This window comes from Pygoscelis adeliae, unplaced genomic scaffold, assembly GCF_000699105.1.
Source record: "Pygoscelis adeliae isolate BGI_AS28 unplaced genomic scaffold, ASM69910v1 Scaffold135, whole genome shotgun sequence".
In the NCBI taxonomy this organism is placed as follows: domain Eukaryota; kingdom Metazoa; phylum Chordata; class Aves; order Sphenisciformes; family Spheniscidae; genus Pygoscelis; species Pygoscelis adeliae.
The window spans coordinates 2,828,105-2,852,303 of NW_008824908.1; the positions used below are offsets into that span (position 1 = coordinate 2,828,105).

Consider the following 24,199-nt stretch of genomic DNA (forward strand, 5'->3'; position numbering starts at 1 on the left):
GCGGCTGGTGGGAGGGGTGGGGGAAGTTTCAGCTTGGCAATAGGGTTCAGGGTTAAAGTGGGTCGTCATCATTCATTTTTATTCCTTGACGCTTCAAAAGATTTGTGCTTTTTGCCACTTCCCGAGTTCCAAATACTGCAGAGGAAGAACACCTAAAATGCAGTGCTCCATCCTCTTCCAGTAAAACTTTGGACCTTAGAGTACATATATGCTTTCAGACCTTGCAGAGCTGTCTCAAAAAAACGGTGCAAAGCTGCGCTTTGCCTTCTTCACATTTCCAGTATGTACACAAGCATAAGGAGTGAAATGGGGCATAACGCCATTTAAAAGAAAATCCTTTACATCAGCTTTTTGCAAGTCCGATTTGGCTTCAAAGAAAGCCTGACAGGCTCCGACTTTATGTGTGACCCTGTAAAAATCATTTGGCCTGTCAGTTTCATGAGCTGAAAACACCTATATATATATATAAATCATGTCTTTTTTTATAGTCTGAAATTGGAACTTAACTTTTATCAGTTCTGCTACGTCTGCCTGAAGAACCTGTGCTCCTCAATCTGTAGAGTGAACGTCTTCTGAATTCATTCACGTTTGAAAAATACTTAAATATTTTTTCATAGCGGCTCATTCTTCACTTGGAAACTTTATCAGTAAAATTTGATAGAGTGATCTTGTTTAAATTTTAACAACCTGGTGTTTTGCTGAATAGAAAAATGATGTAATTGAGATTATGTGTGCAATGCAAAGTAGACATCATAGTTCGGTATGAAATTTCACATACCTTGAAGAGCTCTTGGTGTCCGTATGACTGTCCCTTCATTTCAGGTGACTCGACAAGGCTAATCTTTTTCTACATGTTAGCTTAAAGAAGAAAAAGTGAATTATTTACTTGATTCCAGTAATACAATGCATATACAGATACTGTCAATTATGTAACTTTTTATAAGCAGATCTTGTAGTTACTTCTTGATTTTTATTGTTGTTTTTCATCCCTTATGAATAAATGCCTCATTTTTTGTTAATGAGGATCGTTATCAAACAAGTCCTCCAGATACCAATTCATGTTTGTCATATACATGAAATATCTGAGGGAAGTTACATATTTGCCTTTTATAGTTCCTCTTAATATTTCAGAATTTCTCTGTTGCAGAATTAGCTCTTTCAATGGAGTTAAGATACTGTACTGAGAATTGCTGTAGACATAATTGGTTGCTTCTCTCACCTGTATGATTACTGACACTTTATGCAGATGTGGCTCTTGTTTTCATCTGGAAGTTATGAACATCTTTCATTATTAGTTCTCTTCTGTATGCAGTCAGTTTTATATAATTTTTGATGTAATTGGGGTGCTTCTGGTGCTTTACTAAGTTCTCCAGTATTTGCTGAATTTTACGCTGCTGCCCCTGGATGTTTTATAACATAGTTTATTTGTTTGTGAAAGGGTAAAATGTCAAGAAAATCGCGAAAAAGATGTCAGTGATAACTTTGGGAAATAAAACCAGTATCTCACAATTCCAACAAGTGTAAAATTCCAATGGTGCATCTGGGTCCACTTAATAACGTAGAGAGTCCTGATGTATTCTCTGTATCCAGAGGAGGCTTTTGAGGAAAAGGTGGAGGCAAGTTAAAGACAAGCTGTAGTCTTGTATGCCAAGTGCATGTAGACTAGGTAGCACATGATCCATCTCTGCAGCCTTTTCCCTTCTGTTTCTTTCCTCTTGTTCAGATTGCGGTTGAGTATTGCAGTTTCCTTCATATAGCAGGCAAATTTATATTGCTGTAGGAATAACCGAGGAGAAAAAAAAGTAATAGTTAAGTAGGGGGAAACACTGTGACTAATTGTAAGTGACACTCAGTTTCATGCTGTCCCTTTTGGTTTCTTCAGATTTGTCTGAATCAGAAATGCCTCATGGGCTTTTATCCAGTATAAAGTAGAGAAGATAACAGAAAGCATAAACCGTACTGCTAGGTTGGGAGGAAGAGTTTAGCTTTGAATGAAACATATTAATTATGTGTCTTAAAAAGTCAAAAAAGCAGTTTTGTTGGAGGAGGAGAGGATGCTTGGGAAGCAGAGAATGGTGCAAGTATTTTGAAAGATGTGGATATTCTTTATCCTCCCTAAAAGGAAACAACGATTGTAGCTAGCACTGGGAATGTCTGAAGGGCTGTTACACAAAAATTAAAACAGTTGTGCTTTGTGTCTTAAAGCGTATTTGGGCTTGTTTGAGCTAGCGTAAGCTCTGCCCACCCTGCGCTGTCATGTATGCATCTGCACTTCTTTGGCTTTCTTAAGCACCGGGTCAAGTTGAGCTTTTCTGTACTTTGTTGTGGTGTTTTATGGCACTGTTAGCCTGTCTTACATGGCTCTAAAAGTGAAAATGTTGTTTACCTCCAGTCACATTAGACTCTTTGAACTCCTTTCTGTTCTCTGCTCCTGGAGGTCAACAAAGCCATGAATCCATTACTGACACAGTTCTGATTATGGGAAGGATCACCTATTTATGTGGTAAAACAAGTGTGTCAAAAAAGTGTTCGATGGCTTTTCTGAAATGTAGAGAGCTTCACCAAACTCAATAAGGATGGAAGCACCTATGACTTCCAAGAGATATTGAACGTCATCATTGTCATGTTATTCTGAGGTTCACAGAAGAAGAGGAGAGTGGTAGGATAGGATCACGATGTTCCATAGGTTTCAGATGACTGGAAATGGCTCCAGAACTATTCATGAGAAAAAATACTTTGATAAAGTTATGTGAGGAGCTCATCCTCATGCTTCTGCACCAGTGTTCTCAACGGAGTGCACCAGTGCTGGTGTAGAAGCAAGTAACGATTGCACTCTAATAACTGGTCACTTCAGGCAGGTACAAATGCCATACATGCTTGGTGTTGGGAAGCTGGTTGTTGGGTACATGACTAGGTTGATTTCTGAAATAATTTTATAGGGGTGCTGAAACAAAAGTTGGGTTTGGGGAGATTGCTTGCTTTATTAAAGTGTAGTGAGCCGTTGCATGTTTCCATAATGCATGTTCTCTAAGGAGTGATAAAGTCAGGCAATACTGTACTTCTGGTTCTGAAGTGACCGACAGACGGCAGAGGGATGTCCGTGAACACAAGCAAGGAAGCGTTGCAGTAGTGAGGGGTTCTAGTATATGTACTCAAGGAAACCAGCATCGCATGCCTTTCTAGTCACACCATTACTAGTTTTTGTAGGGAAGAGGGATTGGAAGGTAAGATGTTATATTTCTTAGGACATGATGAACCCACTTTCATGGCTCATGAAAACTCAACCAGACTTCAGGAAAGGAGTGTTCAGTGATATGGTTAGCCATTGAAAGAAGTGGCATAGCATGCACTTGGCTGTCTGAGGACAAGATGGAGAAGCAGCAATTTAGACACTAGTGTGTTAAAAGCTTTGTCTACAGTTATTGTATGGTATACTTTAGACAATGTCTGAGTTATACCTGAGTGTTTTCATGTAGAGTGGATGCACTATATTGATGTGTTGTTGAGCAGGTTTGCACAACCACATGTATTTGTGCTTATTCCAGGGATGTGGTATGGACTGATGCCGTGATTGTGCAGATGTTCTTTGAGTAACTGATTAGATTTGCCATGAAGCTTCCTGTATTAATTTTCTTACCAGCTCTCCAAGGAAGTTTGGAGCTTGTGAAGAAGAGTCTATAATTATATTAGAGTATTAAGTTGTATTTGATTTTTTTTTTTGTTTCCAGGTAAAGGCCGTTACCTTTATTACTTTATGCTTAATATCTGCTGTAGAAATTTTCACTTCGTTTTACATAAAAGTGAATGTTTTTCTGGTATTTTAATAACATTTCCCCCAAACATGGATATGTATGCATCTGCAATTATCTTAATAACAACAGATGCTGTGCAGTAATATATGAAATTTATAGAACAAATAAACCAAAAATGGTTGAAAATAATAATTGAAGCAAAATAGCTTCCTCTTGCTGTTTTCCAAGTGTTCCCTGATGTAAATGTGGGTCATGACAAAAGGAGTATATTTAAATTAACATGGAACAGAAGATGAGGTACAGCCTCAGCGATACCTCCTCTTTTTTTTCTGGTGTGTACAATTATTGTTTGCTCACCTCAGTTTGTTTTCCCTTCCAAATGTGAAGTGTGTTAAGAATTGAAGGTGGAAGTTCTAGTGTTTGACACTTTTGGAGAAAATCAACAAGTTTTCAAGCATATAGGCCCTTCATTTCCGAAATAGTGTGTGGACCTGAGCTGATCATTATCAAGATCTTGAGGCAGTGGTAGTTCAGTGAAGGTAGCAGTTCTGTTTCAGAAGAGGCTAGGAAGGCAACTGTAGTGGTAGACGTGATTTAGGAAAGAAATAGAGGAGAAAGAAGAGAATGCCATTATACCACTGCATAAATCCATGTTTTGCCCATATCTTGAATAACTAGTGGAGTTTTCTTTCCATCTCAAAAGGGCTAGAACCCAACTGTGAAAAGGTCCAAAAAAGGGCAATTAAAATGGTCATGCATACAGAAAAGCTGCTGCCTGGGTAACAGCTAAGTAAGCTATGACTCCTTCAGCTAGAGGAAGATATGATCGGGGAGGATATGTTAAAGATCTGTAGAATAATTACTGCTGGATAAGAATTGTTTATCTACTGTCCCTTCCAGGACAAGGATTAAGGGCCCTCAGATGCAAGAGCCAGGACAAGACAGATGAAAGCAAGTGGTTTGTCCATACAGTGTTTGCTTGTGGCGCGGAACTCCTTGCCGGTGGATGTTGTGGATGCTATAAGTTTGCATAATCTTAAGAGGAAACTGGACACATTTATAGTAGAGAAATTAATTGAAAAAAACTAACAGAATTTGCAGAGTACTAAATACACAGAAACCAAGTCCACTTCAGGAAGTGATTGAACTAGAAATAATTGTAGGTTGGGAGAGTATTTGGAAGAGGGGGACAAAATCATATTCATATATATATAATTATTATTTAATATATATGTGTGTGTGTATATATATATATTTGCTCTGTTCTTTGGCATCTACTGTTGGCCAGTTTAAGACAGGATTTAGAGCCAGACTCCTGGTCTAATTCATTGTGGCTTTTCTTACACACACATTTTCCCACTTCTGCTCAGGTTTGAAGAACACTTACGATCTAGAAAGCTGATCTGATTTTTTCAGTTATTCCAGCTGGTCAAATAAAAGATACTATTCAACTTAGAAACCTTGTCCTGCATATGTCCCTTGACCATCATGGTAAAATACCACCAGATATCAAGCACTGGAGGAATATATCAAGTTGATACTTGATACCAAACTTCATTGGTTACTGAATTGAAGCATGCATGCCAACACTGAAGAACAGTCTGTTGGATTTGTAGATAAACACTGTCCTATTTGCAGACTTTTGCAAAGTTTGTTGACTGAAATTTATGTTGAAGGCAACAAAACTACTTTATATATATACTTAATGTAGGCTTTTTCTGGTTAAATCTTGGCTAGAGGTAGATTTAATCCATGAAATAAGAAACATGTTTGTTCTTTTCTGTTTTTAGCAGAAGTTTATTCTCTTTAGCATTGTTTGAGGCATTTTAATAATATTATAAAATTCATTCTATTTTATTGGTTTTTTTTTTAGAACCGAATTCCTGTAAAAAATGTCCGTGGTGCAGATCTGACCTATGGTAATACCTTGAAAGAGTATGAATATTTCAGCAAACTGCCTCTTCAGTGGTTCCTCGTTAGCATCTGAAGTGCATGCTGCTGCTGTTAATGGAGATAAGAGTACCCTCCAAAAGCTAATAGCAGGTAAATGTTTTCCTTGTAGATGCATTTTGATTACTTCAGAACTGAAGCTTTTTAGTCTTGACTTACTGCTCTGATCTTTAAGATGTGTTTTCATTTCTTGATTATATATATTTCTAGAATAAACGCAGTCCTGAAACTAGGACTGATTTTTCTTAGTTTTTATTATCTGTTGCCTTTGATTGGTACTTCTGTGTGAAGTAAAATAGAAAATTGGTAAGTGATACAACCAGTGAACTTATTCAGGACTCCTGTTTCAGGGAATTTGAAATTCTGGAGAAGTGCTTTGGGGTGAAATATTTTGGCCCCAAATCCTTATTTTTTGAATCACTGCTTTTGTGGGAACTTTGATAAACTTGTTTTTACAGATATTTACTATAGTTAATGAAGTCTTGTCACTGTGTAGTATTTGGGGACAAAATGAGCCAGCCCTATTTGTTACTTTGATTCTGATACACTAACAGTGTTTCTCCAGACAAATTAAATGTAAGGAGAGAGTCTGGTCCTGTTGAAGCTGAAGTAAAAAAAAAATTCCCATCCATTAAAAAGCCCAGGATTTTGCCTTCCCTCTCTGTCCAAGAACTGTGTGGCATTCCAGGTCAGTAGTTTTCAAAAGCAGTATATGTTCTGTGTTCCAAAAACAATCTTACAAACATTTGGAAGGCTGTCGTATGATAAGTGAAGACTTTGATTTTCGAAGTTTCTAATTAAATGCAATTCCAGCTGATACTGTAGAAGGTTTATTTTCTCAGCCTTTTTTTAAAATCCCATTCCTGGAGCTTGGTGAGGGTGAAGGACTGTGAAATAATAAGAAGCTTAGTCTGTTTTTATGCCATTAACTGTCAGTTTTAACGGGTATAAAGGATTTAATGGTAATCACATTAAACCAACAGTCAAGTTTCTTTATGCATCTTCTGCTGACCTGTGTTGAAGACAAGATAGTGAGTTATGTGGATCTATTGTCTAAGCTGTATAGAAAGCAGTAAATCATTCTTCTTTACAAGGTATATCTGATTTTCTCAAAAGACAATTAGAAGTGATTTAACTCAAACAGGAGAAAACGTTTGAGGGAACTATTTGTTTCAACTCCACTGGTTGAAACAAATATTTTTTGTTGGGCCTTCAACTTTTTTTTGTCATACAATGGCTCAAACATACACCAATTGCATTTAATGCTATCCGTTCATTCTTTTGTAGAATATCTTATAAACAATGTATGAGCAGTTGATATGCAGATGCTTCTAGAAATCTGTGGGATGCAACTGCAAAGTAGCTTTAAATACCTGGGGTTTTTTAAGTTCTCTGCCTGCATATGGAGGGGGAAAAAAAAGTCTGAGCTTTCAAATCCTGGCTAACAATCAGAAGCAACAACAAAGAGTTTTTGCTGAGTTCAGTATGTTTTTGTTAACCTTGCAGCCGAAAGACGTATTCGAAAACACAAAGGAACAAGTACTTCTGTGTTGCTGGTACACCTTGTCAAATATACCACAAAACAGCCATTAGAACCAGATATGGAAATCACTGTTCTTTTAATGGCTATCATGCAGCAACAAAATAAAAATGCTGTGTGTTATTTTTACATGGGAGAGAAAACTGCATAATCCTTGCAGCCTTTGCTATCATAGCAAAATTTGGCTTTTCTGCTTTGTCGTGTTTTGACAGGATATGACGCAGGCCTTACTTTTGCCAGGACAGGACCAAAAAAAAAAAGTATTGCCTAGCAGAAGAAGAATGCATCAGAGTAATATTTTTAGCTGTTTACCAGGCACTGTTGAAAGTATAACTTGATGCCAGAAGTAAATTGAGCAATTGGTGTTATTCACAGAACTTCATGACTGCACTTAGCAGCAGCATCTAATTCAGGACAGTACTTCAGCGTTACGTGTGCCTATGCTGGATTGCTTAACAGCATTCTCCTAACGCAGCCAAGCTTTGCATCTTGATTATGTGCCATAGTGGTATATGCAGTAACATAAAGTCTGACTTTCTCCTTCTTTTAGGGAGGGCTTTTTACCCCTAAATTCATTGTTATTTTCTTCTTTGAGTTTTCCCTATTCAGTTATTAACATAGGAGGGGCATAGAGGCTGGTGAAACAGTCTCTTAGAGCAGTCCCTCTTACCTGTTTAGTGATTTTTCCTTTTCCCATCTGTAGCTTGAATGGAGCATGTGTGACTGTATATAAACATATATATTGTATTTGCATATAATTCATGAGTATGGACACGTGTACTCTGCTGCCCAATAGCCTGTGATTTTAAAGATACAGGTGTTTGAAATAATACAGTGTGTTCTGGATGCTGTGTTCCTTTTGACATCCTGTACCAATAAGAGGCATAAACAGACAGAATCAAAGGTAAGTAGAAAATTTAGACAGGGAAATAGGGCTTTGGAACAAAGTGTCCTTTTATGCTAACCACTACTGATGCTTAATTACAGGACTTTCTAAATAGCCTATGGGTTAAATGCCATAAAGCACAGCACATGCCAAGTGTTTATTGTATAACCAACGCTCTAACAGAAGTGTGCTAATTGTTTGCATTGCACGAGTTGCTTAGTACTGTATCACATTGTTTTAGAATTGTATGATCTCAGGCTTTGGGGAATACTCACAGTATTTTCTTTTCTATGTTTGATACAACACTGAATATGTCTTCAATTAACAGTTCTTCAGTGTTAAAACCCATCTGTATGATTTTAATCCTAGGCAAAAAGGGAGCAAAAGTTAATTTTGCATTTGGAGGATCATTTTGCATTTAACACATTTATGTAGAGTTTCAGGAAGATGCATCTAATTGTTTTAATTGTTTATAAGAAGACAATAATGTGTATAATAGTCATTATACTGAACTGTCCGTTCAGTCCAGCTCCTCATTCTAAAACCCTTATCATGTATCGCTTGCATACAAGTGCTTCTAAAACTCTGATATGATGTTTCATTGTAAATGTTAACTATAAGTTCGGGGTTGCAAATATGCAGTTGCATGTTTTTGTTTGATTCCCTGCTTCTATCTTCCATGTTCTGCCATGTGGGAGGTTGAATAAAACTCAAATCAGATATTACAAAAGGCAAGATTCTTGCAAGTAACACGAGATGGTCTGTCTTTTAAAAGTTAAGCAGAATTCATGTCCTCCTCCTGCCCTTTCTCCTCTTCTGGTTTGAAAAATGCATAGAGATTTGAGAGTCAGATGTGACTGCTTGCACAGACTGTGAGGAAGTGATGAGGTATGAATATGAGAGTTAAATTTTGGAATTGGGCCACTTGATTCTGTGGTGTTCATGACCTCCATTGGCAACAAGCTTATGAAATGCATAATCTGGGTGGGGTAAGGATGTTGATCCTGAAAGGGGAGGGATCAAACAAACTTCCTTTCTTAGGCGGGTATGTAGAAGAGAATTTAATTTTGCCACTGCACATTTTAGATACACCAATATGTGAATGTTTAGAAGGCTACCTGTGCTTTCTTGGTGGCAGAAAATAATAATTTACTGCAACTGTGAGGTCCGCAAGGTGCTGTGGTTAGTGCATCTCATCAGGTTAGTCCCCCTGAGCACCTGATGGTGATACAGTAGCTCCTAGTCCTTGTCCTGTCTCTTACCCTGTGCACAGCCACACCCTTTCAAGCAAGTGCCCACAGAACCTTAACCGTTCTAAGGGCCTTACAGAGTCTTGTAAGCAAATGAAATAATAACAAAAAGAAACCTACTGTTAGCTGAAGATAGTTTCTTTCCCTTAAATAAACCAGTGCAGCAGCTTCAGGTAAATCACTGGCATCAAGTTTTGAAGGTCTAGCTCTTTTTTCACTCAGTCTGTCTGCAGTCACAGAAACTCTTTGTCATCAGCTACCTTACTCTTTGGGAGCCGTACCTGAAATCAGATGTTTGTTGCTCTACTTATCTGGGTTGTACTTGAGCATTAGGCCATTTTTGCTTGTCTTGACCATACCCATTTCTTTCTCTTAGTCTCTACATTCTGTATATCCTCTAACATTATATAACAGAAAGGGAACTTGGAATTTGAGGGAGAGGGACTAGTTTTGCACACCGCTGACTTAAGAACAAGTGTTATACGAGCATAAGCCATGTGCATGTGTCTTATTCGCATAAATGCATGTTTATGTATTTTAAAAAAAAAAAAAAGTGATTGTCTAAGTCCCATCATCTTCAACAAATTTAAGACACTATTGAGTCTGTGTTAACACTGAGCAGTGGGATATGGTTTAGTGATATCTAAATTACCAGACTGAACTAATACTGGGAGAGCACCTGACTATACTCAGCTAATTAAAGAAACTGGCTTGTTGACGTGAGAGCAGTGCCATGTTAAATTACGCTTTGGACCTCAGTATCTATATGTTGCTGCACAGGGCTGCATGGTTGGTCATAAGTGGCTTTGATGTTTCTGTACTATGCTCTGTTGAATGGAAAAAGCATTTATTGTTAGCTAAAATATTGAGATGTAAGACATCGACGGTTTCACAGTATGTATGTATAACTTTTAAAATACTTCTTTGTAATAGTGGAGGAAAGAATTATCTTGAAACTGCATCCAGTTTGCAATGGAATTGTAATACTGTGAAATGAAAGTCTAGCAAATGTTTTTACAAGTTGAGGAAAATAAAAAAAAAAAAGGAATTCCCCTGTGTAACTCCTATGTTACATTTTGAATTATTTCCTAATGGCCATGTAATTAATTAAAAAAGTGACCTTTTTTTTTCTACATGCCGCTTTCTAACACATTTAGTAAATATTAGAACTTTTCATTTTGAGTAGAAGTAAAGAACTATAGGCTTCAGTAATGAAAATGAGATGACACTTAAGTGGATATTTAAAGACAATACATGAGCTTTTTTCTCAGAAAATGTTGATAAAAATTAAAATTTTAACAGTATCAAATGTGTATATAGTATTAGTAAAAATTGTATTACCTATTTATTTTTTCATGTCAAAATGTAGTTACATATAACAGGACATAAATAATAATCCAAATACCTTTCAACTTACACAGCTTTTAACTGCCCTTTAGAAACATATTGCAAATTATTTTTTTAAAGTCTTAAAAATTACTTTTAAATATGCTACCATAAAATTAGGCTTTTTTGATATCTTTTGTGTAGATGTGAAGAGTAATGAATAAGACATATCCAATACTTTATCTTCACTAATTCTAAGCAAAGTTCAGACCAGATCCTTATTCAGCTTTTATACGAGGTCCCACAGGAAAAAAATCACCTGTATAAATTTACAAATGTAATTTTCTATTATTCGATTCATTATTTGATTTTTATTCAGTATAAAAATGTACTTTGGTCAGTTATTTATTGAAAAAATCCAAGACTCAGCTGTTACGCTCATTATGAGAAGGTTTCTAAAGGTAAAAATGAGGAAACGCTGATGAGGGTATGTGCAGTTCCCAGTGGCTTATCTACAGAGGGTGGAATCACAGCTATTCTGTATCTTCATTTATGTGGTAATACAGTAGGAAAAGATAGCATCCTGTTCAAACCGGTTGAAGTTGCACAGAAATCCAAAACAAATGTATGTTTTTCTACGTACATGTGAGTCTAAAAAAATTTGATGGGAGAACTAGGATGTCGTGCTTTAAATGAGGCTGTTGATAATATGGTGAGAATGTAAAATCTGTGGAAGGGAAGGCATCAGTGTGGACAGTGTTTTTTCTGTGTACTTTGTATTCTGATATATCCATGGAAGCCATGTAGGTGGAGGAGTGGTGATACACTTTTAAAAACCGAAGCAGAAAACAAGTCTTGGATTCAAATGAGATTAACAAATGACCATATAAATCAAGCTTAAACACCAAAAAAAACCCGCTTAATCATTGCATTTGCAGATCTAAATAAGAAACTATAGTACTAACATTTTATCACTGTCCGTCTGACCAGATGGTGATATGTGTGACATACTAAAGGAGAACAGCGAGTCTGAATTGACAGGAAACATAATAGTAATGAAGGAAGTCTTGGGTTCAAATGAGATTAACAAATGACCGTATAAATCAAGCTTAAACACCAAAAAAACCCACTTAATCATTGCATTTACAGGTCTAAATAAGAAACTATAGTACTAACATTTTATCACTGTCCGTCTGACCAGATGGTGATATGTGTGACATACTAAAGGAGAACAGCGAGTCTGAATTGACAGGAAACATAATAGTAATGAAGGTTACTTTCATATGTTTTGGGTAAATGGCTATTGAGGATATGATCCTAAAACTAAATTGTTAGAAATCATTAGTGGATTGGCAACAGAATTTTCGGTGAACCCAGAACAGAGCCAGCTCCTGAGTTGCTCTTGACTGCTGTGTAGGACCTGAATCAGTGTTACTAAGCGAGATTTTTTTAACTCTTGATCAGAGTATACACAGATAAGCAACAGCAGCCCACTATAGTTGTGTACTCTAAAAATGGCAAAGGACACTAAAATGAAAATGTTTGCTAAGAAGAATCTAAAGATTAGTCTAAAGAGTAAACTCCTTGCTTGCAGTGTGAAGTGAATGCAAAAGCACTTACAAAAGAAAAAGTTTAAGAAGGTCAAAGGGAAGTGAGCATGGCTAAACAGCAGTGTAACAGTGGGTATTAAAAGCAAGAAGGTGTTCTTCAAAAAACATAACCTGTGTCTGAGGACGGTAGATGCAGGTCAGTAAAAGATTTTTATTTTTTTTTAATAATTTGCTAGAGCCATAAAAATTAATTACAAAACTAGTGGATTGTCAAGGTGAAGGGGCGGTCAGAGAAGACAAGGCCATGGGTGAAGAACAAAAAAAAAATTTCCATATCTGCATTCACAGAAGAGCTTGGAAAGGTTCCTAAACTGTTTTTTTACAGAGCAGAAAAAGTTTTCTCAGTGCAAATCACAATTTCTGAGCAAGAGAAGGTGTTACAGAATGAATAATGAGAACAACATGGTATTCACTCAACAGTTACAAAGGAACTTGGAAATTAAGTGAGTGAGCAAATGATTGCTCTAACTGGCAATATCCTGCTTAAAAGTGTTTTTTGTCAGAGGCTTGGTTGGTAGGGAACGAATTTTAATCCTTGATATTCTCCCTGATTCACATTTAATCTGCTTGACTCTTCTGCTGGGTGAATGAATAGAAATTATAACTGAGAATACAATCACTGGATATGTAGATAAGTATAATATGCTGGGGGAGAGTGAAGATTGTGTTTGTAAAGGAGAAGCATGCCTCTGCTGGAGTTCTTTTGAAGCATCAACAATCATGCAAACAAGGGAATATTTTAAAAGAAAAATTAACTTACCTGTTAAAATTCAGTGTTCCTTGAATAATTGTAGACGATGTTGCTACATGGGAGATGTATTTAGAGTTGGGATGTGTAGGATGGTCGATACCCATGAATTTATAGGTGCCAGTTTCTATGTGGTGACATAACAGAAATACGAAACTTTAGTGGAGGATGCATACTCGTTCAGGTTTTGGTTTGTGGTTTTTTTTTTTTTACTGTGAATAGGAATACAATGTTTTGATTTTTTTATAGGACCTCAAACTTCTCATTTAGCTTAATTGCTGCCTTATTAACGGTATCAATTCAAGAAAGCTTGAGAAGTATTTGAGTAGTTTCCATATTGTAAAACACTATGAAATAAATAATGGTATTGATGTAATATTGACTTGTTTATGCTTTTTAAATAAACATTGCTATGAGTAAGCTTCAAAGCTTGTTTTAGTTACACTGTTTACAGGTTTCAGAAGGACTATTTGATTTACTTGCTGTTGATATTTTTTAAAGTAATCTTTGCAGCCAAGACCTGCGTAACTGTTTAAAAATTATTTATAATTATGCCGCTGCAGAATGTTACTGGCGGTAGATGTATTTGTGGAACTAATGCTTTCTGAATGTGCTTTTTTCTGTAAATATATTTTGAAATGTCCTATAAGTGTCAGTAGAAACAGGGTAAAAAGTAGTAACTTTGGGTTTATCTTATACTTCTTTATTTTGATCACTCCATTTATAATAAGAAAGTACTACTTTTAATTAAAGTACCCTTTTAATAAAAAAGTACTACTCTTAGATACTCATAGACTTAATTGTTTCATGTGTTTTTTTGTTCATTTTTTGGTTTTTTTTTTAGGAAACTCTGAGCTGAAAGATAAAGAGGACCAGTTTGGAAGAACTCCACTTATGTACTGTGTATTGGCTGACAGGCTGGACTGTGCAGAGGCATTGCTGAAGGCTGGAGCCGACGTTAATAGAGCTGATCGTAGCCGAAGAACTGCTCTCCATCTTGCTGCACAAAAGGTAATTACATTAAAAGTGCTCTGCCATTGTTTAAACTTGTGGCATTCTCAACAGGTATAAAGGAGATTTTCTTGTATTGAGTAAGCATGTTGTACCTTTAGAGGCTTTCATTATTTTAGAGGCAAATAATGCTACGAGTTTTTTTAAAAACTTGGCTCATCCCAAAGTAAATCTTTGGAGGGTTACTTTTCATTTTTTAATGTTTTTACTCAGTGTATTTGTAATTCATTGCTGCTTTAAGAACTTGTACTTTCTAGGAAAAATAGTCCTTGTCTATTTTGGGATAGCCAGTTCTAAGTAAAGACTAAATTTTGTACACTCTGATACTCCTTAGGATGTTACCATTAATTTCAGTGTATATAAGGCCATATACTGTTAATTATTAATGCCATGTCTGGGAATTTCAAGGATAGGGAATACCAAATCATTTCTAGGACTAGGAGGGAAATGCATTAGTCTGTTTTTCCTTCTACAATTTCAGTCTATAATATTGTCCAATTATATTGTCCCACTGAAGAGGTGCTAAAGGAAGTATTCAACAATAAAATAAAAGGTAATTTAAAGTGTAACTGCAGAGCTGAAATAAATTTTGAGTGTGTTTAGAGCTGGGGGAAGTGTCCACAGTTACAGGAGAATGAACAAACTGCTGACAGGAGAAGGTGGGTTGGCTAGCTAGCCAAGAAGGTTGAGTTCATAAACTATGAAAAAGACTACAGAGAAGATTAAAAGCTCAAACTGAAAAGAACAGCTTTTTATCTACTATTTTACCTTTTATGGTATGTTTAAAACTGTAACTGCTCAAAAGTTAAAGTTGTTTTGGCTATGTAAGCTGTGTCTTTTGGTACCAGTTAGAGTGCCTGCCATGATTTTTGTAGCAAACCATTTCTACTTATAATAACTTGTCCCCTGTTCATAATCATTCACATTGTTCAGATGTTTTATATACTTTTTAATATACTCTGCATTTTATTTTGTTTTATTTTAGTTAGTTTTACATAAAGGTCGCTATAGTATGGTCACAGTATTTAGTAAGGAGGGACATATGCAATTGAATAGAGAACCATTTGGGAAGATTATAACATGACATTGTTCAGTTACACTTGCGTGGGAGTCCATAAGGACTGTGTGGTCTGTGTTACTGCATCCCTTATGGGGAATTAAGTCTTCACTTAATATTTTAAATTTACAAATTCCTTAGGTAAAAATGTTAACTATTAAAAACATTTAATATGAATGCATTCTTGAAATGCATACAGTAATGCGCTATATTACTTGACTACCATCATAGTTAGTTACAGTAGGTTATAGTTGAGTTGAAATAGGCTAATTCATCTATTTGGTTACATATCACAATACTCTGATGAGATATTTCAGTCATCATCATAACCTTGTCTCTAGTGTACCAGAGTTAACTTCGTATTTCTAAGTGACCAGCTTGCTGTGAATGTTGTTGTTTCAAAGACAGGTATTTTATAAACATAACAATATCAGACTTAAAAAATTGCTGTGAGATACTATACTTGCCTGGTCTTCATACAGGCTTTAGATTTTATGACCTGATAGTCACATGAACATTTTAATTGTATTAAAAACTTAATTTTAAAAATTACATTTTCCCCAGGCTTTTAGAATACATTTTAGCATAATAAAACAATGTAAGTTCTAGTTTAATCTTTGTCTGTATGTTCATATTGTGGATATTTGTACTGCAGCTATTCAAGGCAGGAGATATTTTTCCTTGGCAAAATATCCATTAACTGCATGTGCTCTCCATTTCTTTTATGTTGTGCTGCAATCATGAAAGGGCAGTTTGTACCATATGATATTTGGACCACCTTAGATGTGTTTTCAGTTGACAGTGCAGCTGAAAAAAAAGGTACTGTCTTTACCTCATGCTGTTTTAGCAGAAGATTTTATGCAGTCACCCGCTTGTGTAATGTACTAGATAGATGTGATTCATCCCGTAGCCACGTAAGTGCTTGTGCCATCATAGTGCTGGGGTGGCAAAAAGTGGTCAGGAGACAGCCCTTGCAGCTGCTTTGCATTTGGCTGACTGGTTAGCTGTCCTGTAAAACTGCATTCTGTGCCTTCTGAGCAGTTACTCATTATTGATGTCAGCTTACGAAATTAACAATTCATGTGTGCAAAATTTTGTCTTCAGTCTTTCCTTATTAACATTTTAAGATCTGCATTTCTATCATGAATGCCTTCGGCAAAATATATAAAATTAAAATTCAAAGCAGCTTCATGTTCCATGCCGTTTTGGCTGTTTAAATAATGTTTTGCATTCTTCTTATTCCTCTGTAATACTTTTGGTTTATGTTCTCCTCTAACATAAGGGCTAATTTTTTTTTTTTTTTGCCAAAGTAAAAAAAAATTTTCCTCGGAAACCAATACTGAAAGTTGACTTTCAGACAGAAAAAAAATGCTGTGACAGTGCTTGGAATTTTCAGATTCCTGAATTGCACTTGAGTTGCATCCTGATTTTTCATTTTCTTTGGAGAGAGATGTTAAGATTAATGCACAGACCTTTACATGCAACCAGTGAGGAGACAGGAAAGAGAAGACACTTTTCCACACATACGTTCTCAACTAAAGCAGATGGATGTAAAATGCAGTTAGGTTTCCTGAGTAGGAACCTTCCTCTCTAGGTACTAGAATTACTTTTGCCATTTTTTGCTGTCTCTTGGGAGTGCTTTTGGAACACCTTACTCATCAGATCGCAGCAGACATCCTGAGGGCTAGAGTTTGTTGCCAGAATATTTGAGTCTCTTTAGGTTATCATTCTGCAGGCTTCCTTTACATGTCCCTTTACAGGTGTTCCTCCGAAACAGTCTTGAAATTGATTTGACAAAAAATGGTCTCTGCTGTATTTGGGAGCCGCAGAACTGTCTCAGAGGCAAAGAGTTTGTGAGAAGATACTCTTCTAATGCCGAACAGAAAGAATGATTTAGCCGTCTTGGACAGAAGGAAGCTGAATGTCTTCCTTCATGTGTTTAGATTCAAGATGGTGACTCTCCCATTAGTAATCCTGGTTATCGAGAGAAAAATTGGTTTCATTCTCTGCAGGATGCTTTTTGCAATTTGTCTGTCAGAAAATCTTGCAATACTCCGTTCCCTCAGTATCAGCTAAAACTACAGCCCATGTAAGGTTCTTTCCTTTGTTTTTTCTCCAGCATGAAGTAACTGTGTAAGGTGTTGGTAGAAATGCCTGCTCACTTGAGATGAAGCTATTCCCATTTTCCTGTCTGGAGACTTCAGTGATAAAGGGACTGCCAGTTCATGTCTTTCAGTCCTAGTAAAATAGCTTGTATGGTTGGTTTTTGTTTTTTGTTTTTTTTTTTTTAATCCCTGTTACAGAACAAACATTCAGAAATGTGGCATAGCCCTGAATTCAGCCATAAATCATCAGTATTAAGTAAAATTAGTTAGGACTCTAATTGCCTTTCTTCTCTACGATGGATTTCTGGTTGGATAGGACTTAAATGAACAGTCGTAATGTCATTCCATTAACATTTGCATGACTAGCTTCTTACTGCACCTATGTGATTTACAAACCTGGCTATAATTGGTGAGTGTGTGTATACATACACATATGTACATACCAGCTCCCTATTATATTTTATTTTTATTTTTAACTTCTCTGCAAGTTTTATATTTCCAACTATTGTCTGCAGAAGAACAGACAACTTTTGCTCCCATCATGTTTGTTATTACTGTTGCGTAAGGATTCTATTTCGTAAAAGCATCTCTTGCAGTCCTTCAAAATGCTAACAATCACAGCCAGTGTTCAGAATTCAAATTCTCATTTGTTGATAATACAGAGTTCTCAAATTACAGGTAAAGATTACAGCATTACCCATATGGTCGTATAAAACATTATCTGATGGGATAGAGTGTCTCACAGCAGTTCCTTAATCCTTCATCTTTTCCTAATGGCACCTCTAACTCCTTTTCAAGCAGTTACTTTGTTACTTGCAGTTGTGTAGCTGATCTCCTCCCAGGTATTTTGGTGCACTCAAGTGCTTTTGCTTGTTGTCCCACAAGCATCCTAGAAGCCATCTTTCAGAACTGAGAGTTGTCAAAATAGCTCTATTTTGCTTTGGATATCAGTAAACAGTATCAAGATTTCTGCACTTGATATAAATGCTGTTCATAGTCTCTGTCAAAAATATTTGATAGCATAGCTAGGCAGACTGACCTATGCGATTCCATGTTCTTTCAGATCCAAGGGTTTCAACACAGGTAAAAAGTGAAGGCAATCTGATGATTTCAGTAACCCTATCTAATGCGGTTTTAATATCTAGGTCATCTTTACCAGTTAATGAGTCGCTGTGTCATCCTTGTCTTGCCATGCTTCGTCCAAATGGCTTTTGTCACTGCAGCATGTCTACAAAGCAACAGTGACCTGGAAAGATGTATCAGGTTCTCCACAAAGGGTTCTTGTAACCTCTCTGTCTTGGACTTCATTAATGTCATTCTGGACTATTTGCAAGAAGTAAGAGTTAGGATATTCCCTTGCTTATTGGTCCACCTAGCCACCTTTCTTTGATAGCAGATTAAGCGTAAAGTGTTCTCACACCTTTCTTTGCAGAAAGTTCCTGAAGTAATAAGGTAGGGTCAGAAATTTCAGCTGCTAATACTACTTGAAATAGCAGTGGTTTTTTAAAAGAACCGTGGTTATACTTTGATATGATAACCTTTGATGAGTGGTTGCTTAATGATAATAACTATGTTCTTAATGATAAGTCTTCCGTTTGGTGATAGACATCCTTTTTATTGCAGCTTTTAAGCTTTACACATCTGTTGGTCTAAAAAAGATTCTTAGCATGAATAAGGAGCTAGAAAGTTAAACTTTTTGCATAAATGTAACAAATATATCTCTTCTCTTGATGGAAAATATTCAAAATATACTGCAATGCAATGTGAGACGATAGGGTGAGAATAATCTCACGTAACTGTAGAAAATTACATTGCAGACATCTACATCTGAGCTAGTCATCTAGATCACTTTTAAAGTTAGTGCACTTTAGGGTGCAGTTCATTCACCCTAAAGTATAGATGGGTACCTTAGGACACACTGACTAGCTCAGTCATCCTTTTAGGCATCTGACTGATGTAGGTTTTGATGCTGTTAATGTCAGCAAATGTCAATGTAAATTGTGCCAAATGAATCTCACACAAGGCATACATTTTTTAGCAAGTCATCTTTTTTGAATCTTCATTGACATGATCTTTTGTAGTATCTGTCTTTTCTTCATCATCCTTATGACGGAGATGTTTCAGTCTTTGTAGGCAGGAAGCCATGTAAATGAAGTTACTTGGTTTTTCTTCCTGGGTTTTCTTCTGTTCCACTATAAAGGTAGAATGTTTTGGTCTCTCTTGTTAAATGGACAGGTCTCCCAAGCAATTTTGAAAGGGTGCACACCCTTAAAAAAAAAAAAAAAAGAAGAGGTCAATTCATTAACTTCAGAATCATTAAATTAAAAAACAATCGAGCAAAAAAGGCCCAAAAACACAAACCCATCAGAAAATGATAAAAATTATTGCAGGAGTGCACCTGTGAAGATTGCCGTAAGAGTTTCAGAGGACAGTTGTGACTTCATGAACATGGATGTAATTTACTGGGAGCTGAAACAGTGACTGATTGCAACAGAAGTTAAATCATTAACATAAGTTGCCAGTGATTTCACACTGAGGAATTGTGTTATTACATGGGTACAGATCATTTAAGCTGGTAGAACTTAGATTATTATGAAATAAACATGCTGTGGAGACAGATACAAGTACTGGGATTGCAGTTTAACTACAGACATTCATTTTCACTTGTAAGCATTCTGGTAGCAATTTGCTTCTAGTCTTAAACTGCAACTTGCCTAAACACCCACATGTGATACTTCTGAACAGAAGTGTTTCTACATACCCAAATTACCTGTATATGATTTTTTTCATTTACTTTTCATTAAGTAATTCCAGTTTAACGTAAGGAAAAAACCAGGCCTGCTTCTTTCAGAATTTCTCACAGAGGATGCTCACTTACTAGCAGTCTGTTTACTCTGGGGAAGTAACAATCTCTATGAATTCCCCAAGCACAGCCTTTTGTGTTAACAAGGGTAGAGAAAAAATTCAATAGTTTTGTTGTTGGATACTAATAATATGCACTTAGAATAATCTATCAGGATGCTTAACTGTCAGGAGGATATTAATTTTGGTTTCAGGAAGATTAATACCAGCCCAGTGGGAAAATGTGGCTTTCATTATCTAGAAGCATTAAATATTCTGTAGGTTATATTAATTCTTTGCTGACACAGTTATTGATAAATAACAGTACATCCAGGATGCAGTTAGGAATTCTGTGTAAAGTAGGAGGGTGTATTTTAATGATCTTTAATTGTAAATTTTCTTAAACCAGAAAAAATGGTTGTTTCTGTACACTCACTGGTAACCATACAGGTAGAGAAGGAAGTAAGAAAAGACAGCCCGTGGAAGGATAAGACATGGCAGAAAATTAGAAACAGAAGGTAGTCTTTAGTTCACTTATTTTATGAAAGCTTATTCCCAAGTCTTATCTAATGAGTACAGTCAGGGTAGTCCAAGAGCCCCCCAAAACAGAATGTTATTTCCCTTTTCTTGTCCAAGTAAAAGATGTTTGTATCAAAAGCTCCTGAATAAAACTTGCCTGGGAGCAAGCGTACACATTTTTCCCTCACTACCTTTTTCAGGATGCATTTCCTAGAGCTATAGTCTCTCAAATCATTCAGAAGGCATTATTTGAACTGTATAAAAGAGCACATGCACTTCTAACTTTCTTTCCCAATCTATATCATGAAAATAAATAATCACGGTGCCTTCCAGAGATGATGGTGGTCAGTTCATGTTCTTTTTTTCCTAGGCTGGTAATCTGTTGTTATGTTCCCTCTTAAGTGAGAGCTTATAATGAGTAATATTAATTCTGTGCGTATGGGTTCATGAAGTAGGAATGAGCTTTACATTCATGTTGTCATACTTTCATATGAACATACGATTTAACTAAATGTGAAAAATCTGAACAAACCAAGGTGTGAAACAGGAATGTTGGCCAACCAGCCACAAGAGGTGATTTTTTTACATGCAGGACTATAGTTTCCTCTGTGTTTAATTAAGCCACAGATAATAACTGTGATACAAATGTTGTCTTTACTTTCCCAAACAAAGGGTTCTCTCTAGTGAACACAGCCTGAAGATGCTCAAGGGCAGAAGGCACAGTTCCTTGTATGTGATTTGTGTGTGTTGTATTACAGATAAGCTGATCTAGCTACCAAAGGGTTGGTCCCGCCCATGGCCTTCCCCTGACCCCTTTTCACAGCTGCAGAACTGCTCGCTGTTCAGTGAGCCGACAGAGAATGAACTCTGCACAAGTCCTCGTGCTCCCAAATGCTTTTCACTAGTGGTTGTGCTGATGCTACTGTTGATCTGTGCTGTAAGCCTAATTGAAATGGTTAAAAATAACTACAGGAAAAGTTCAGGAAGAAAAACCTCACATTGTTACAGGGAACTGATTTACAATATGGTCCCCCAGAAAGTTGTGGTGTCACCACTGAGGAAGAATAATAAAGCAGCCAGAGACGGTGCAGGGCTGAAACTTCCTAAATGAACCTTGACATCATGAAAAAATATTCTTAAAACCTTAGATGAGAATTTAGCAGTGTTCCATCTGAGTTGAAGGGGTTTTTGTGTGATAAATAGCAGCTGTTTGTTTCTTTTAGGATCTTGTGTGTCTCTCTAATTCTGCTACAGACTGTTCTTTAGGTTTCATTAATACTTCTATTTGCCTCTGCATTAACCGGTCTTGCTTTAGTGATCAGTGAGCAAAATATTAAAGTACGAAATGGTGATCTTGAAATCAACGTATTGGTCTCCTCTTAGGCGAAACTCAGCATTCCAACATAGCTCCAGGGCATCTTAAATTTCACTATTTCTCCACTGAAATGTGCAGGGCGGCTTGGAACATGTTCGTACACAAAAAATAATACAAGACACAAGCATCTTGTGGAGACCAGTGTTAGGTAAGCTCTTTTGCATGTAGCTAGAGAGAGAAATGGTTGGTCTGAAAAGGTTCTGGGAAATCAAGCAATGCTAGATATTATGAGAATCGTCAGGACACTGTCTTGTATATTCTTCAACTTTCAGAAATTCTGTATCTTGATTCATTAGTGCATCACAGATGTGAAGGAGAGGGAAGGCTTTCCAAGTCGGTTATAGTAAACATTATAGAGCAGCATAATTGAAACAGGAAGCTTGACATCAGTTCTGCTGGTGTGGAGAGCTTGCTTTGGGCACTACTTTGCAAGATCAATATGTGATTCTTGTGTTTTCAGGCAATACGTTTTCAGGTTACCCACTTTGTCATGCCTCGTAACAAGGCAAGAACGTGCACATTGTTGGTTGCTTGTTAAGTGTTAAGTCACTATAGTCATTTGGTATCCAGCAATCATCTGTCTCTACTGTCAAACTGTGGGTTAAAATCCAGACAGCTCTCTCGTCTGCAGAAGATAAAACTGTAGAAGTACTGTCCTACAAGTCAGGTTTCAGTTGCACAGCAGATACTAAGGCATCTGAATCTGATTTCTCACTGGTTTTATGCTAGTATGAAATCACATTTTAAGACAAGGTTATGCAAAAATTGACATGCCAGAGTAGCTCTTTTGACATCAAGATCAGAATTTCAGAGTAGCTAAAGATCAGACTCTGTCTCTATAGAGACTGCACTGATAAATATGGTATGAATGTCTGTAGGCTACGGCACATGTAAAATAGACTTTTAAGTTATTTTATTAACTGTTAGTTACTACGCTTACTTATTCTAATAGAACATGTTTGAAAACATTGCTTGCAATTTGTGGCTACCTCCCTGAATATACTGACTTTTCCAGCAGTCATTTTGAGCATCGAAGGAATTACAGCATGGCTAAAGAAAAAACATAGTGTCTGTTACTGTCTTTGGGTAGGATTGAACTGTGAAAGAGAACAAGTAAAGCTGGCTGAGGCAGTAAAATGCATTACACTGTAAATACCTGACGGGTTTGCCCTGTAGCTTGCTGTAGGCAGAATGCTTCTATCTGCTTCCACTCGTAATAGCAAAATACTATTTTTCCCCACTTAGAGCAGCAGCAGCAAAAGCTGAAGGTGGGTGGGGGAGGTTCAGAGAGAGGGTTTGCAGCAGGAGCACTTGCGGCGTATTTAGACAAATGCTACGTAGCAGAGTATATTTGTGTGGAAAGGGATGGTCCAAGGGTAGTGCCTTCCCTTTGACGTGCAGATGACATGGTGATCTCCAGTTGCCCGGGGCAGTTGACGACTGGCAGCCGTCATTGTAGCATCCATATTTGGAAGGAATTTGTTTTAATTGTGAGGGTTGCAAACCAAATTTAAAAGTAGAACAAACAATAACTATATCTAAGGTTTTTGTGACGATGAATGGATTCGCTCTTGCTATGTGTAAAGGATGTTCCCATATGATTCTCAGGGAGGCGCGTCTCCTGGAACACGACTTGGAAAGCATAGCGGTGTATCGTTTCTGATTCTGACCTGTAACGGTGGAAAAGATTCACACTTACCAAGAACAGTGATTGTAAACCGTATACTATAAATAAGTCTCGCAGAAGAAGACTCAGGAATAATAATGGAGGAGACAACTCATCGGGTTAATAAGTCTAACACACAAAGACATTTACAGATTTTGCTGGTACGATGAGAAATGAAGAAGAACAGTAATTTTTCTTCACAGCTTGGCACCAGCTAGTCCTCTCGTATAACATTGGTTTTTTAGCCATCATAGTTAAAGATTAAAAAAAAAAGAAAAGAAAAGGTCTTAAAACAATAAGAGGGGGGAAAAGCCCAAATGAGAATACTTTTAATGAACTAGGTAAAATGAAACTGGGAGAATGATGGGCGTCCCGTTCCTCTGTAAACAGGGTACGCCTTGAGAAGAATGAGAATCTGCTACGTAGGAACAGACCACCGCAGTGACTGCGACCTAGGATAAGTAGGCGGTTCACGATACGGACAAGAAGGGAGTCGTTCGCGCCGGAAGAGCCGCGGGGCTCCCGAGGCCGCCGGCCGCGGACCCGCTCCCGCCCGGGCGGGC

At 37.0% G+C, this 24,199-nt stretch overlaps 2 protein-coding genes across 3 annotated transcripts in view; one reads left to right on the plus strand and one right to left on the minus strand.

The window, feature by feature from the left end:
* Positions 1 to 3,168, minus strand: part of ERP44 (endoplasmic reticulum protein 44) — a 57,583-nt gene extending 54,415 nt beyond the window's left edge. Inside the window, exon 1 of the mRNA XM_009324947.1 lies at positions 3,060 to 3,168. Within this exon, the coding sequence (XP_009323222.1) occupies positions 3,060 to 3,168 (109 nt within the window). The remainder of the gene's footprint in view (positions 1 to 3,059) is intronic.
* A 2,514-nt stretch (positions 3,169 to 5,682) lies between these two features.
* INVS (inversin) overlaps positions 5,683 to 24,199 on the plus strand; it is a 98,432-nt gene continuing 79,915 nt past the window's right edge. For both annotated transcript variants that reach the window (XM_009324923.1, XM_009324924.1), the window contains exons 1-2: positions 5,683 to 5,795; positions 13,907 to 14,073. In XM_009324923.1, the coding sequence (XP_009323198.1) occupies positions 5,690 to 5,795; positions 13,907 to 14,073 (273 nt within the window). In that variant the 5' untranslated portion in view covers positions 5,683 to 5,689. The remainder of the gene's footprint in view (positions 5,796 to 13,906; positions 14,074 to 24,199) is intronic.